The 15,540-nt window shown below is 40.7% G+C and overlaps 1 protein-coding gene across 1 annotated transcript in view; it reads left to right on the top strand.

Moving 5' to 3' along the window:
- The window catches only part of LOC135199025 (uncharacterized), a 2,178-nt gene extending 1,303 nt beyond the window's left edge, over positions 1-875 (top strand). The window contains exon 2 of the mRNA XM_064226941.1: positions 851-875. Coding sequence (XP_064083011.1) covers positions 851-875 — 25 coding nt within the window. The remainder of the gene's footprint in view (positions 1-850) is intronic.
- Positions 876-15,540: the final 14,665 nt, after the last annotated feature.

Here is a 15,540-nt window from a genome sequence, read left to right as displayed (position 1 = left end):
ATTCCAAGTATGACAAATATCTATACATGTTATAGTGACATTGAACTGACTAGGTACATGAAAATAGAATCAATTTAATGTGATAACCCTATCAGAGATATTCAGTCAGTCCTGGTAACACTGCCCCTTACAACGGTATAGAGCTGTGCACCGGAGGCTTGCCTTGTAGCATTTACAGAGTCCCCTACATGCCTTTCTGCAGTTGCAGTGTATCAGTTCATAACATGCCTCTTGAGCCTGGTCCATTTTGCCTTCCATGACCCATCCTCTTTTCCCATCCCCAGTCATCAGGGCTTGGAAGCTGTGGCTCTTTCTGTAATGTATTTCCCCAAACATGCCCACCTTGATACACTGCTCGTAACGCATGCTGCTTGAGGGCAGCCTGAGTTGGGGGGATGTTTTCCAGAGCTCTTGATTGCTTTGAAAAAAGGTGCTGTCGTGCATCATTGACCTTTACCAGGCCACATGCTTTGTCATGCATTAGAACAACATATTTCTCCAGAAGGTCGAAGGCATTGTCAGGAATGCTTGGTGGGGCATTTGAGAGTAGGAGGAATGCATCAGTGACTTCTGGGTAAACAGACCAGGTATCCCATGCTGTCTTCTTTCCCTTTCCTGCAAAGAAGGAGGTTGTATCACAGCTTGTAAATGAGTGAAACATTGCCAGTGCAGATAATTTTGATGGACCAAGGGTAGCTGCTATGTTGTGTGATGGGATATACCTATGATGCTTTCCTACTCCAAATGATATCTATACCTCACCGATAGGTAAGCTGTGTAGCTTAGACGGGATGAGCACCACAACGTCTGTCTGATGTTTGTACCATGACATCTTTATGTCCCTTGTTAGCTGCATCCAGGAGATGAAGGACTGAGTATCAGCTTCCTCATGTGTGCATGGCTCAATGAGACTTCGGTCTTCTCGAAGTGGTGATGAAAGCACATGCTTATCATATGTGCTATACATCTCTCTTCCTGGGAAGTGTACATTTGTAAGTTCTTCTGCCTAGCAGTGATCGCTCAGTTTTGTTTCGTTGACATGAGAAAGCTTTGCCAGTTGCTAAGCACATTTGAGGCAGCTTCAACCCTTCTTCATATCCCAGTCCCTCTCTTCTCTCTGGAGGCTCCTTAGAGGCTGTTTGGATCATACACATCCCACACAATGTCCAATCTGTTCACATGTTCCAGCTGGTGTCGAATGTATGGCATGAATACAGTATTGGTGTAGTCTCCAAGTTTTTGAGGTCCCTGGGGAAAGCATTTGTACAATGACGGCTCCATCTAAGATCAAAGCAGTAACTTCTGGGCTTCCTTCAGGTTTGTTTGTTCCTTCAGGTGGTTGGGTCATAGATTCATGCTCATGAAGAAGATCTGCCTTGTTCCCTGACCTCATGTCACCAGCCTTGGAAAGTGGTGGCCATGGCTGATTTTCATGCTTGAAGAAATCCTCAAGGTTGCCTTCTCTGGACTGACATGCAATGTACAGTCTTGAAAACAAAGAGCAATCTTCTTTCATTGTTGCCATCTGTGACTTTTGTTTAGGTTGACAGTTCTTCTTTAAGAACAAAGGGAAACTATTCTTCTTGATTGGTTCCTTGATTGACTTGGTTCTATCCAGGAACCTTTCCTTGATAAATAAATCATGTTGCTCCTTGCCCACCTTGTACACAGATTCCACAGTCTTCTGTACATCAGAGTTCATAATGACCTTTGTGTCCAAAGTTAGGAGATCCCCACTGTCTTCTTTAAATGGGTTTCCCATGTCTTCTGTGACATCGACAAGGGCTGTCACTTCTTTGGAAAAGGTCATCTGAGTAGACAGGTTTGTTCATGGTGCTTTAGTGAATCATCAATGCTTACATCTTCGAACTCTATGATCATCCTTGATATCTCTGGGCCTGCAACCATCCAGCGCTGTAGGGCATTTGGATTGTCAGTCAGTCCAACTGCTCCTCCTTCACCTTTCACCAAGGCATTGACTTGCTCATGGGCCTGATCAAGTGCCATTGCAGAAAATGGACGTCCAGTCTTGCGTGCCACAAACCCTCCTACAGTGAATTCTTGGTAGATGGAAGGATGCTTTGCAGAGAGGGAGCACATATCCCTTATATGGACTGATAGCCACCTTGCATAGTTGCTATGGTCAAGACTGAATACCCACGGAATAAACTGAGCAAGTGGCTCTATGTAGCCTTGGAAATGACCTTTCCTGATGGATGCAATAATCTGAAGGATGCACAGCTCCAGTTCAAGAACAAGCTCCCAGTATTGAAATTGGGGCTGATCTGCTGACATCTTGTCATTCCAAGTTGTGAACCTCATGGGCTATTCTTCAGATAGAGATTGTGTGTATTGTCCATAAGCATTATGCTTCAGGAGGAAAAGAGCAGCAGCTGTCACTTGATGGGCATGTCTTGTTCTGGTTACATGTGAGGCCTTTAGCAAAGAATCAGCTACACCACCAGTAGCAACACCAGCATTGCAGATGGCTGTAGTCCAACTGCTGCCATCTAACCAGTCACCAAGAATCTTGAAGGCAGCAATCTCAATGTGTAGACCTCCCAACATATGAGGATTGCTATGGGAAAGAGTGGTTGGTCCATTACTAGGACTGGAACTTGACCAGGGTTGAGATATTCTGTTGCAGACTTTACAACATTCATAGTGTTTCATCATGGTGACTGAATGTGCACACTCTAGGAACAGGGGCATGAGGGCAACTTTTGTAGTAGGTGTTTCTGCAGCCTGTTGAAGTGAAGCATGGTAAGCAGCAAAACTCATTCTTCTTAATCAGTTCACTCAGATGTAGCAACCAGTCATTCTTCTTGGCAAATTATTGTCAATTTCTGGGAAAGGGCGACAAGATGTTTGCTGCATAAGAGATATTCCTGTACCATGAAAGGAATCCTTCGATGTTGTAGAACTTGGATTGTGGTCAATATAGTCGACCGCTGCAACAGTGAAAAGATTTCTGGCAAGGTTAGGAGGACAAACCACTCCCTCATCATCATACATAGCACAAACTTTGTTTGCTATGTCCATGGATATCCAAAGTACTCTGTCATAAGAGATACATAGCCCCAGGTTGTACAGACAATCAACAAGACCTCTCTTTCTAGTTTCTCCATGAATCTTCAATGCTAGGTAGATGGCTACTGGTGTTTCTCTTTCACTGTTGTGTCGATGAGTTGAACTTGTAGAATTCTGTCCTTGGGATTTCACACTGTTAAATGCAATGATCTGGTAGATGGTTTTGCTGGCACATGACACTGGTTTATCTTGAAGAGATTGCTCTTTGATATCTGGCCCATTAAGTATCATGTTAACCAGTGCAGTTAGAGATAATGGGACAGACTTTTCTTGACAATCAGCAGGGATTCTTCCATTGAAAGTCTGCTTCAGTTTGAAGATGTCACATCGGATGATTTTTGATGCATTAGCCAGCACTAAAGCATCTGCGTCAAAATCTTCTTGGCATGCTTATTTGAGTGCTACCCCAATGTCTTGGTCATAAGCAAGTAGAAACTCCCTCCCATCCATTTGAGCTCTGAGATCTGGAATGGCGGACAATATTCTTTCCTTGAGCCTTGTGGTATGAACCTGGGCGGCCTGAAAACCAAGCTCACGTAGTCTGTCTACATACGTAGAGGGTCCTTAGATCCTGCCTTTTCAAGACTGGTTTGGCTTCCATCGACTCCCGAAATGTCTCAATATATGAGACCAACTCAGCAAATGCAATACCATGTGACATATTTTCTGACGATCGTTCTGCAGAGTCATGTCTTGAGAGTTCGGCTCGTTTATACAATTTTGCAAAACACTTGGTATGATACCGAGCATCAAGAGCAATCATGTCCCCAGTAGCCAATTTTGCCAACAGATTAGTGTCACAAAGTTCAATAGCACAGTTTCTAACTTTATGATAAATTCCAAAAGTGGAAGCCCTGTGAAGGCCAGCAGACCCAGCTTCTTGATCACAAAAGATGCACACATTCTCTGTTTGCCTTTTAGGTTGATGCTCTGAGCTTGATCTTCTAGTTTTAACTGGGCTAGGCTGCTGTGACTCATCATTCTTCCTTTTACTTGCCCTGTCAAGCCTGGCATTGCTTATTTGTTTTCTACAGGACTTGTGCCATGCTGCAGCATGTCCATGTAATGCTTGCTCCAGGTTAGTAGTCAGTGATAAGTGTTGTACAGTAAGACCTGAGGGTATGGAACCAATTTCCTGGAATTTGAGCAGGTTTTCAACAACATACTTGTACCCAGCACCCACATCACTTTGGGTTGAATTAACCGGGCACTGCAAGGGCTCTGATGTGTCTCTTTGGCATAGTACACACAGATTCCAGTTTGTTGGATTACTAGTTTTCTTGGAGCAACTTGCTTCTACATTATCTACAAGCTTATATTGCTTTGACATGGTTAGTTTTTGTCTATTCTAAACCACCACCATAACTGCACCACTGTCATTGTTATTTTGTTACTGTCTTGTTATAGCTGTAAAAAAGATAAATGAGTCTGTATACGTTTATGTGGCAAATATTTTTGAAAAAAATCTTCCAACAGAAACCATACATTATGCACCATTGTAATAGATGCCATGGTAGACACTTCTATTGGTTATAGCAGCATCGAAATGATCAAAATTTATATCGATATCATAATAAATTGAAATATGGTGGCCATATATCTAAAATCAAAGGGACTAATTAGTTGTCACATGAAACTGTGGACATGTTGAGGTGTCTCTGGGACCCTCAGTACTATTCATTCAGATGCCAAGATTATACTTCCATGATGAATAATGCTAAAGTTCAAAGCATCTGACAAAAAAGGCGGCCATATTGAAAATTGACTGATATGGGTGCCATATGATGCTAGTGACATGTCCACTGTTTCTGGCAACCTCAATACTGTACATCTTGACACCAAGATTGTGATTCTATGATGAAGAATGCCAATGTTAACCTCAATACTGTACATCTTGACACCAAGATTGTGATTCTATGATGAAGAATGCCAATGTTATGAGCATTTATAAAAAAGTGGCGGCCTTTTTGGAAAAATGTCTATAACAGCCATCAGAGGTGGTTGCTGAAGTGGATCCAATCCAGAATTAATCAGTAGGGTCCAAAGGACCAGTGTGCCAAGTTTCAGGCTTTTAACCCAAAGTGCACGATTTTTTGCTTAACTGCCTCACTAATGTGGAAGACCTCTGAGCTGCTGCAATGCAAACCAGGTAAAAGGACCCTGAGCAGACCAATGTGGAAAAACAAGGCATAAAGAAACCCAGAATAGAATAAAATAGAATATAGAACTGAGGCCAAAGGCCACGCGAAACGACCCATCAGGATATTCAGCCCTGAAATGGAAATAGATTAAAAGTTTGACAGATGTAACCAGTTAGAAAAATAAAATTCCGCAGTTTCACTATGAACCAACTGTCAGGAGAGGGAGGAAATTAAGATGAATGAAAACTGTGAAACAGAGGTACAGTAAAAGGAATGAATGGGATTGCAGCTGGGGACCGAAGAGACGCTGTTAAGAACCTCAAGTGCAATGACAGCACTAACCCCATACAGGGCCAAGAAACCCACGACTCAAAGGGCAAATGGGTTAAAAGCTGGACTGCTTCAGAGTTGATCTCTTTCTATATTTCCTATTGCCATCTGTTACTACCTTGAAATGTAAGCCACATTCTTCAGAAGCTTGAATTTCAAATAAGTAGCCCATAATTGCCCCTGTGGTTGGCTTGTTCTACAGAATAGGTTTCATCTTCTGAATAAAAATTACAATAAACTTCTGGAAAGTGTCTTCAACAAAACCCTCAGAAATGTCTTGGAGATGGGCACTGAAACTTTCCCGTTGTAGCTAGAGGGCTTAAGTAACTGAAGTCAAATGAAGCATCTTCACAGGTAATATAACTCAGAGCACAGAAAATGAAAAACTCCTAAGTCAAAACTGAACCAAGAAGAAGAGGACTCTCTTAAGCACCCAGGAGCAGCAGCAATAAGAGATGTAACTGCTTGAAATGCAAAACTTTTAACCAACGTCAAGAAAAGGAGGCCAAATCTGGAAGTGGAATTGAATATAGAATTTAGGCAAAGGCCAAGCACAAGGACCTATGAGACCATTAAGCACTGAAAAGGAAATTGAGAGTAGAAAAGTTTCAAAGCTATAACTGGAGGAAAAGCTTGCAGTTGCACTATGAAATATTCTTAGGAGAGGATTAAGGATAGCATGATGGAAGAAAGAGTTATAGTCATGGAGGAGGTACACAAAAAGGAATGTAAATACTGATGTAAAAATGTTAACCCTGCACAACCTTCCCTACAAAAGCCACCTATTAGGGCCTGGTTTTCTCCTTTTCCTTTCTACAACGGTGTCTAAAGTTTTTTTTCCCACAGTGGATTATGGTGTCCAAAAAGTCACACAAATAATGCTAGATTAATAAACTGCGCTAATCATAGATAAAAGCAAGTACTACAACACAAAGAAACACATTTTAACATGTTACATTTTTTTGCCAATTAAAGAAATAATCTTAAAACCTCACAAAAAATGACCCATTCTTGACAGTCAATGAGTTCCAAAAGCCAAATTGTGCTTATCGCTTTTGAAAAAACAACGGTGATATAAAACTGCCAAAAAGCAATGAAACATTACTACATGTAAAGAACACTACAATCAGAAAATACTTCTAAACATAACATTAAAAATATATATAAAATTATGCTATAAAAACCTACAGGGAATATAAAAATTTCATTATAAAAATATAATATATAAGGCACTTTACATTATACTGTGCACTCATTTATCAAGACCACAAAGTTACATTGTTGGACCCCACCAAGAATAAGTTCTTGAATTACTACGACATTAAAGCAGATAAAGCACTTAAAGTGTTACTAGGCTGACTCGAATGGTTAGTTTTTAACAGCAAAATTTTTGTTCTATCTAATAAATTGCAGTTCTTTAAAAATGTGCAAGTTGTTCATTCACACATACTGCTGACAATTCTGAAAAAATTTCATAATAGAAGGGAATAAGTCTTTTGCATTTTCAACTCAACATTAACATGGTCCCATTGAACATTCTTCAAAGAATTACATGGAATTAGTTTAATCGGTGGGAAATTGAATTACAACACACGAGACCCATTTATCTTACTTACAAATGACAAGACTTAACAATCTTTGTGAAAGAAGGACCGAGTGACGTACAATACATGTAAAAAAAAATTATACTGAAAATTGGACAATCACATGCTGAAAAGTAAAGGGTACAAAGTGATATATTCTAAGTCTAACAGATGCCATAGAGAATGTTTTGTACCATCTACACTAAGCCACACGAGTTGCAACTTAATTGGGAGCGCCATACAAGACTGTCTTGGATAAAATAAAAAAATAGTTACTGCTGTCAGTCAGCTAAGAACCAGAAAAATACCACAGGAACTATGAGTAGCCTGAGCAACCTCACACAGTCTTTCATAAAGGCTGAGGTTTTCAGAAGGATGCGGAAATAACACGAGACTCCAAATTCTGGGAAAGACTAAGCTGAAGAGGAAAGGAAGGCCTATGAGAAGAAGAGGGAGGTAAATTGGCAAGTGGCTCAGTAAGGATGTGCTGTGGCATATAAGAAACCAGAAAAAGAATGCGTCTTTGATAACGTAACGGTATGCATATAAATGAACAGGAAAAAAAATAGAAGAAAAAAAAAACAATATGGAACAGTAAAGGCAATGCTTCCAGTTTCTTCTGGATGAAGAGAAAGAACTTGGAACTTGGAGGATCTTGATTTGACAGAGGGATCACTACAGATATCAAAACAGGATGCAACATCTGAAGAGGTCAGGAGAATCCTTCAGACACAAACAAAGCACCAAAACAACCAGAATAAACGCCTACTCAAAATGAGCAAACATTTCTTGCAATTATGGGCAGTCTGAAATTACTATCATTGTTACTCGGAAAATGAACCCGATCCATACCAAACAAGGTCACTGAAGCCAACTATTTGAAATTCAAGCTTCCAGAGGATATGGTATATTTTAAAAAGAAGCATCAGAAGAAAATGGGAAACAGAAAGAAGAGATCACTTATTATGAAGGAAAAAATAAATGAATAATCGAATAGATAACAATACATGTACCTTATTTAAATACAAGGAGAATTGTTGAAACACCATAACCATCAGGACATAATGTCGTACGTGGAATAGACGTAATGAAAATGAATAAATGCCTACAAATATACACCAAGAAATAGATATACAGTATACAAATGCCATGAAAATTTTTTCTATATATTTCATGATCAAGTTATTCATACAGTATACAAATGTGAACAAGTCAGACACAAGGAGGAAACATTGTAAGGTACCTTAAGACAGTATTATCCAAGTGGCACTAAAAGGAGTGAGAGAATCACAAGACTTACAGGTAAAGGTTAAAGAACATCACTACACTGATCAAAATAGAAAGGAAGAGGAAGACTGCTGAAGTTGAGTATATCTTAGTTTTACCAGACCACTGAGCTGATTAACAGCTCTCCTAGGGCTCGCCCGAAGGATTAGATAGTTTTACGTGGCTAGGAACCAAATGGTCACCTAGCAACGGGACCTACAGCTCACTGTGGGATCCGAACCCCATTATGTCGAGAAATGAATTTCTATCACCAGAAATAAATTCCTCTGCTTCTGCCTTGGCTGAGCCGAGAATCGAACTTCGCGCCACCGGGATGGTAGCCGAGCGCGAAAACCACTCATCCGAGGAACTAAGACTGCTGAAACACAGTGTGATAAGTATGGGTGATGGAAAAAATTTTTAATAAATATCTTTTAAAATCAATGACTACATAAGAAGATACACGTTAGAAAAGGAAGTAATACAGTGGTATGTTTTGAGAAAGCATTCAACCAAGTACCCGGAAAAGCAATTAGATGGGACCTTACAACAGCAAAGGGCACAAGAAGGTCTTACTTAACAAGTGCTGGAACTTTATCATGATGTTACAACTTCCGGGAATATAGTGGTAGAAACAGCCACAGAATTTGAAATCACGTGTGCCCATCCAGATCAGTCACAGAGAAAATTACAGGGAGGCCCCTAGGAGCTTGTGTATGCATATGTCCAGTTGTTATTTCTATTATTATCATTATTATTATTATTAATATTCAGAAGATGAACCCTATTCGTAAAAAAGAAGCCCACAAGGTCCCCTAACCTGAAATTCAAGCTTCCAAAGAATATGGGGGTCATTCGACAGAAGTAACAGAAGGTAATGGGAAATACAGAAAAGGATCACTTATTTGGAAAACTGACAATTTACCAAATAAATATGTAAGTGAGAGCAGAGTCAGAGAAAGAAGTCTTACAATAATGTTTGTATACTGGAAGATGGCAATGGAGAGCTGAAGACTGAAAATCAGAGCAAGTAGTAGTAACACTACGTCTACAAGAATGAGAAAGGAAGCTAAGGCAAGATGGTTTGAAACCACATCAGTCTTGACTAAAAAAGCACAAAGTATAAAACTATATGGAGAAAACTCTTCAAACATTGAACCTCATGTAAGGAAAGCCAGACTTAAGAATACGAATGAAGATACATCACACGTAAAATACACATAAGCCAGTTATTCTTATGTGACAACTTATGGATACACAGACCAATGACCTTAGAATTGGCGTTGCGTAAATCGAAGCTGGAAGCAAAAGTACTTCTGGTGAACAGTAAACGGGATTTTGGTCCTATACACTAAACTCATAACTTGGATGTGGGTGACGACTTGGATGGACAGTATATTTTCAATTATTCTGTAAAGAAAAAACAAGATTAAATTCAAGGTTGTAAGTTGGACATTTATTTACAACAAAATAATGCTGTTACTTAAAATACTGTTGCCTTAATAACCCGTATTCTGAACCTTTAATTTTATGTTAATTTTTATTTGAATACAAGAAAAACAGCCAGTATTATTCAAGTATAAATAAAATAGTATACAGGGGGTCCTCGAGTTACGACGTTGATCCGTTCTTAAGATGCGTCGTAACACGATTTTCAGCGTAAGTCGGAACATTGAAAAATACCACATGATTTAATGTAAATACCTATCAATAACAACGAGAGAACAATTCCTTACCTTTATTAATTTGATTGGCTTGCACACTGGAGAGGAAGCTGCGGTGCTGGAGAGACTGGGGGAGGTTAGTGAAGAGAAAAAGAACCTCCAGAAGTTGCTGGAGATGCTGAGGCAGGTGATTCTTGAGGTGAGGCAGAACATACTACTGGAGATGCTGAGGCAGGTGATTCTTGAGGTGAGGCAGAACATACTACTGGAGATGTTGGGGCAGGTGAGTCTTTAGGTGAGGCAGAACCTACAGAAGGTGCTGGAGATACTGGGGCAGGTGAGTCTGGGTTAGCAGAACATTCAGAAGGTGCTGGAGATTGTGGGGCAGGCGAGTCTGGATTAGCAGAGGCAGCTGAGGTAGAGGGTACAGGATCTCCTGCAGGCCTCTCTACCTTCTTAAAATACTGCTCCAGGTTAGTCTGAACAGAGAGCGACCTCTTTTCATCCCAAGATCTCCTTTGTAACACTGCATCAAATCCATGACGCCTCTGGAAACCCTAGTGAACCTGTCCAAGTTGGGATCCTGAGCCTCAAAAGTTGACAACGCTTGCTGCAACTCTGCAAAACCTCTTATCAAGTCCTGCCTTGTGAAAGCCTTAGGCTCTGGGGTGGGTGTGCTTCTTCTTCTTCCTCTATCATCTGCTTCTCCAGTTGTATCAGGTCCTCAGCAGATAACTCCTCGCCATGAGACTCCAGCAGCTCTGTAACATCATCAACCTCCATCTCCAAATTGATTTCCTTACTCAGGGCAACAACGTTCTTGACAACTAGCTGAACTGTGTCCTCAAACCCATGGAAATCATTCACAAATTGAGGACAAATTTTCTTCCAGACACCATTCATGTTTGTTTGCTTAACCTCCTCCCAGGAATTAGCAATGTTCTTTACAGCATCAAGGATGTTGTAGGATTTCCAAAAGTCCTTCAGAGTCAAGTCCTTCTTGGTTTCAGTTGCCTGTAAAGCCATAGCAATTGTCCTTCGTAGGTAGTAGGCCTTGAACGAAGCAATCACTCCTTGGTCCATAGGCTGTAAAAGGGCCGTGGTATTAGGTGGAAGGTAAACCACCTTGACATTAGGGTTGAAGTCTCCCAGCTGGGCAGGGTGTCCAGGGGCATTGTCCAGCACTAGCAACACCTTAAAGGAAAGATACCCTTGGAGGCGCAATACCGCTCCACACTTGGAACAAAATGGTTTACGAACCAGTCCTCAAACACTGCAAGTGTCACCCATGCCTTCTTTTGTTGGACTTCCAAATTACTGGTAGTTGACCCTTCCAAATGCCCTTGAGTGCCCTTGGATTTTCAGCCTGATACACCAACAAGGGCTTCAGTTTGAAGTCGCCAGCAGCATTACCCCCAAGAAGTAAAGTTAGCCTCTCCTTGCTGGCTTTATGACCGGGTGCTGACTTCTCCTCCTTGGCGATGTAAGTGCGGTTAGGCATACGTTTCCAAAACAAACCTGTCTCGTCTACGTTAAACACTTGCTGAGCAGAATAACCCCCCTCCTTAATTATCTCAGACAACGCTTTAGGAAATTCACTCGCTGCTTTCTCATCCCCACTAGCAGCTTCACCTTGCAATTTAAGGTTATGGTAATTGGCCCGAGCCTTAAATCGCATAAACCAACCCCTACTAGCCACAAACTCTTCACTTTCACTTCCCTCCCCCTTTTCTTTTTTTTTTCAACACTTCAAACAATCTTTTCGCCTTCTCCTGAATCACCATAAGGCTGACTGGGATACGCCGTTGATTTTGGTCTTCCAACCAAAGCACCAATAACCTTTCCATTTCAATTATTAGACCACTACGCTGCTTAGTTATCACTGTCGCTTTCATAGGAGCAGATCCTTTCACATGTTCAACGATGCGCTCTTTATCTTTGATAATGGTAGCAACGGTCGAACGGCTAAGGCCAAGCGAGCGGCCAATGTTTGTTGGCGTTTCTCCCTTCTCAGATCGCTTTATAATGTCCACTTTAATTTCCATGGTGATGGCCTTTCTTTTCTTCGATGCACTACCATCAGAAGAGTCCGCCTTGCACTTGGGAGCCATAACAAAGAGCAAAAAGTTACAAAAACGATACAACACGAGGGAGAGAGAGGCAGTGTAAACAACCAAAATGGCGTATGGGCGAGGAATGAGCGTAGCGAAGCGACGCCGTCCTCTCCCCCACAAAGCGTATTCTTCCGCCGTGCGCCCGGAACTAGTTCGCGTTTGTTTACGTTGCTTACGACGCTAAACCGCGTAAGACGGAACGACGCAAAATATTATTTTTTATATTTTTATGGGGGCGCGTTCGTAACCACGAAACATCGTAAGTCGAGACCGGCGTAACCCGAGGACTTACTGTAAAGACATCTCTAACAGCAAAGAACAGGTTTCAAACATCTTTATTCACAGAATACATAAACCTTGTTATTTGTGCTCAAAACCCAAAAATGGGGTTAGTTAGCTATTTGCTTCGATGGAGGAGGGAATTGCATACAGTTTTTATTGTTTTTTTGTTTTCATGTGAGTGAGTCTACTGTTCCCACTGAGAGGGGGAGCCCGGATCAGTATGCTCCTTTTCCCTTTGGTTTAGAATATAGGAATAGAAGATAGGATTTAGGCCAAGTGCCAAGTGCTGGGACTTACGAGGTCATTCAGCATTGCAACGGAAATTAAAGGTATAGAGGTTTGAAGAGTGTAACCGGAGGAAAACCTTGCAGTTGCACTGTCAGGAGAGGGTGGAAAGAAAGATGGAAGAAAGAGAACATGTCAGTATGATGTGTAGAGGCCCAGCATTTGATGGTACTATTCTGCTTCACTTTCCTCCTAAAGGCAAAAAACCATGAATGACATCACTTTCTATACAGCTACAAGAATATATTTTGACATTTAACCAACTTCCCTCATCTCATTTCAGTACAAAACCTTATCCTATTTCTTTTTAAGATGAAACATATAGTTTGGGCAGGATCCTTGGGCAATAAATGTTCAGTTTTGTTTGTTTGTATGGTGCTTTTCCGTTGCATGGAACCTGTGGTTATTCAGCAACGGGACAAACAGCTTTACGTGACTTCCAAACCATGTTGGGAGTGAACTTATATCACCAGAAATACACATCTCTTACCCCTCAGTGGAATGTCCGAGAATCAAACTTGCGGCCACTGAGGTGGCATGCCAACACCATACTGACCACGCCACTGAGGCGCATTAAATATTCAGTGCCTTCTATACAATATGATGAAATTTACTTCCTTTTTGTTAGCAATGATAAAGAAACCATCAGCATCTGGTAATGTCAAACGCTGGTGCCAATTCTCAAATTCTCTAAAATATGAAACAGAGCAACCTTAATGGTGTACTATATCATTTGGCTTTCTTTTACGCAGCAGTTTGTTACCCGCGTCCCTCATATTGTACAATGATGCAAGGTACTGTTATTTGCAACTGCTGCCCATCAATGAGAACCAAAATTGGTCTTGAGAATTCCAGTCCAAACTACCATTTCAACAATTAGCTTCTCCATATCATACTCAGAAAAAAATTCCATATCATACTCAGAAAAAAATTGAGTGTATTACACAGTTTGCATGATCACTGACCAATTCATATCTGACCGGGCATTTTCTGCACAGCCACTAGAAGGTACTGTGGGTGCTGATATAATACTACTCACCGAGAGTCTACACACTCACTCTGTACAATTAAGAAAGATGTATCACTTCAATTTACCCACATCAAAAACGGTAATATCGGCACAGAGTAACAGTCTAGCGCCAGTGATAGGAAGATAAACCAGAACATATGTCAAGCATTTACTCTTGAACTTTGGCGACACACCAGATACGTGCGCACCAATCAGAAATGATGTGATGAGGGTGCACTTAAAGCATGAAAGTAATTTCTTAATTCCAACTAGCTTACTTATGACACCTTGTAAGTACAGCATTTGAGCAAATCTTGACAGGATCTACAATTTATTATCATTGTCGAAGGCTACAGTTCAGAGGCAAACTCCAAGATTCTACCAACCATCATGGGGAAACTATCGCAACAGCCAAGTTAACAAACCATCACAAATAAATGCATGGATAACTGCACACAATATGCATCCAACAAATGATGGTACGGGGTGCTGACCACTCCTACTTACTCAAGACACAATATACAATATGTTACAGAAATGAACAACAGTTGTATTCAACCAGCCCATGTATGCTAGCTTAGGTTAGTTGCGTTGAATAAAGAATTTAGACCAAAGGCCAGGCACTGGGACCTAAGAGATCATTCACCACTGAAATGGAAATTGACAGTAAAGGTTTGAAAGGTGTAACGGGAGGAAAACTTCAAAGTGTTAGGAGAGGGTGGAAAGTAAGATGAAGAAAGAGAATATGAAAGGAGGTACAGTAAAAGGAATGAAAGTGGTTGCAGCTAGGGGCTGAAGGAAGGCACGCTGCAAAGAACCTGAAGTAATGCCTACAGTGCTCCACATGAGGTTCACTGACTGCACTACCCCCATATGGGCAGCTATGAGGTCAACAAATTGAAACTAATGAGCAAAACCAGTGGTTCTTAACCTGGGGGGGGTGCCCCCCTAGAGGGGCATCAGCAATTTCCAGGGGAGGCGCGAGCCCTAAGGAAAAATGAAAAAAAAAAACATCCCTAACTATATTTATTATTATCTTACCAAGAGTGAAGAACTAACATTCAGAAGTTTATGAAAAATGCAAGTGTCGCCTTATAACGTTACTTTCCTAGAGTCTACTACTCTAGTTATGCTTATTGGGCTGACCATGTTTTGTAGTTGTTGGCCTTCCTCCCTATCCCTCCAAACCCATTCTCTTTCTCATTATTTATTTTACTTTCCTTGGGAGGGAATTTGAATCATAGATGCAAGGGGGACGTGAAAGAAATTTCCAACTCTTAGAGGGGGCGTAGTCATAAAAAGGTTAAGAACTGCTGCTCTAGACTAGTACTACATCCACCAACCAGTCATTTCCACTTACAAATTGTGGTCAAGACATCCCTTAGGGCCGAACATTAATGGTATAAGAACTTTGTCTCTGGACAACATTTTGCCACTGCAAAACTATCCCCCACAGGACAGACTAAATACATATATGTTATATTAAGCACACCCATCCACCAGACAAACTATAAGTTTAATCGATTTAAGAAAAAACACATCAATGGAAAGAAGATGATATGTAAATGCACTTGGTGTAAGAAAATAAGTTAAAAAAAATTTTCTGTACCTTCTACAGGAAGTTGAAAGTGAATATTTACAACCCTGTGCAAGGCCTCTTTTTCCAACACTCATAAATTTTAACAAGTTTTATGTACATGTTTTTTCTAATAATTTAAAAATCAACAAATAAGACCTAAAATCATAAACAAATTCTGAGTATATTCATTCTAAAAA

The sequence above is a fragment of the Macrobrachium nipponense genome, chromosome 25, assembly GCF_015104395.2.
Source record: "Macrobrachium nipponense isolate FS-2020 chromosome 25, ASM1510439v2, whole genome shotgun sequence".
In the NCBI taxonomy this organism is placed as follows: Eukaryota; Metazoa; Arthropoda; class Malacostraca; order Decapoda; family Palaemonidae; genus Macrobrachium; species Macrobrachium nipponense.
This window is presented reverse-complemented; position numbering and strand designations above follow the sequence as displayed.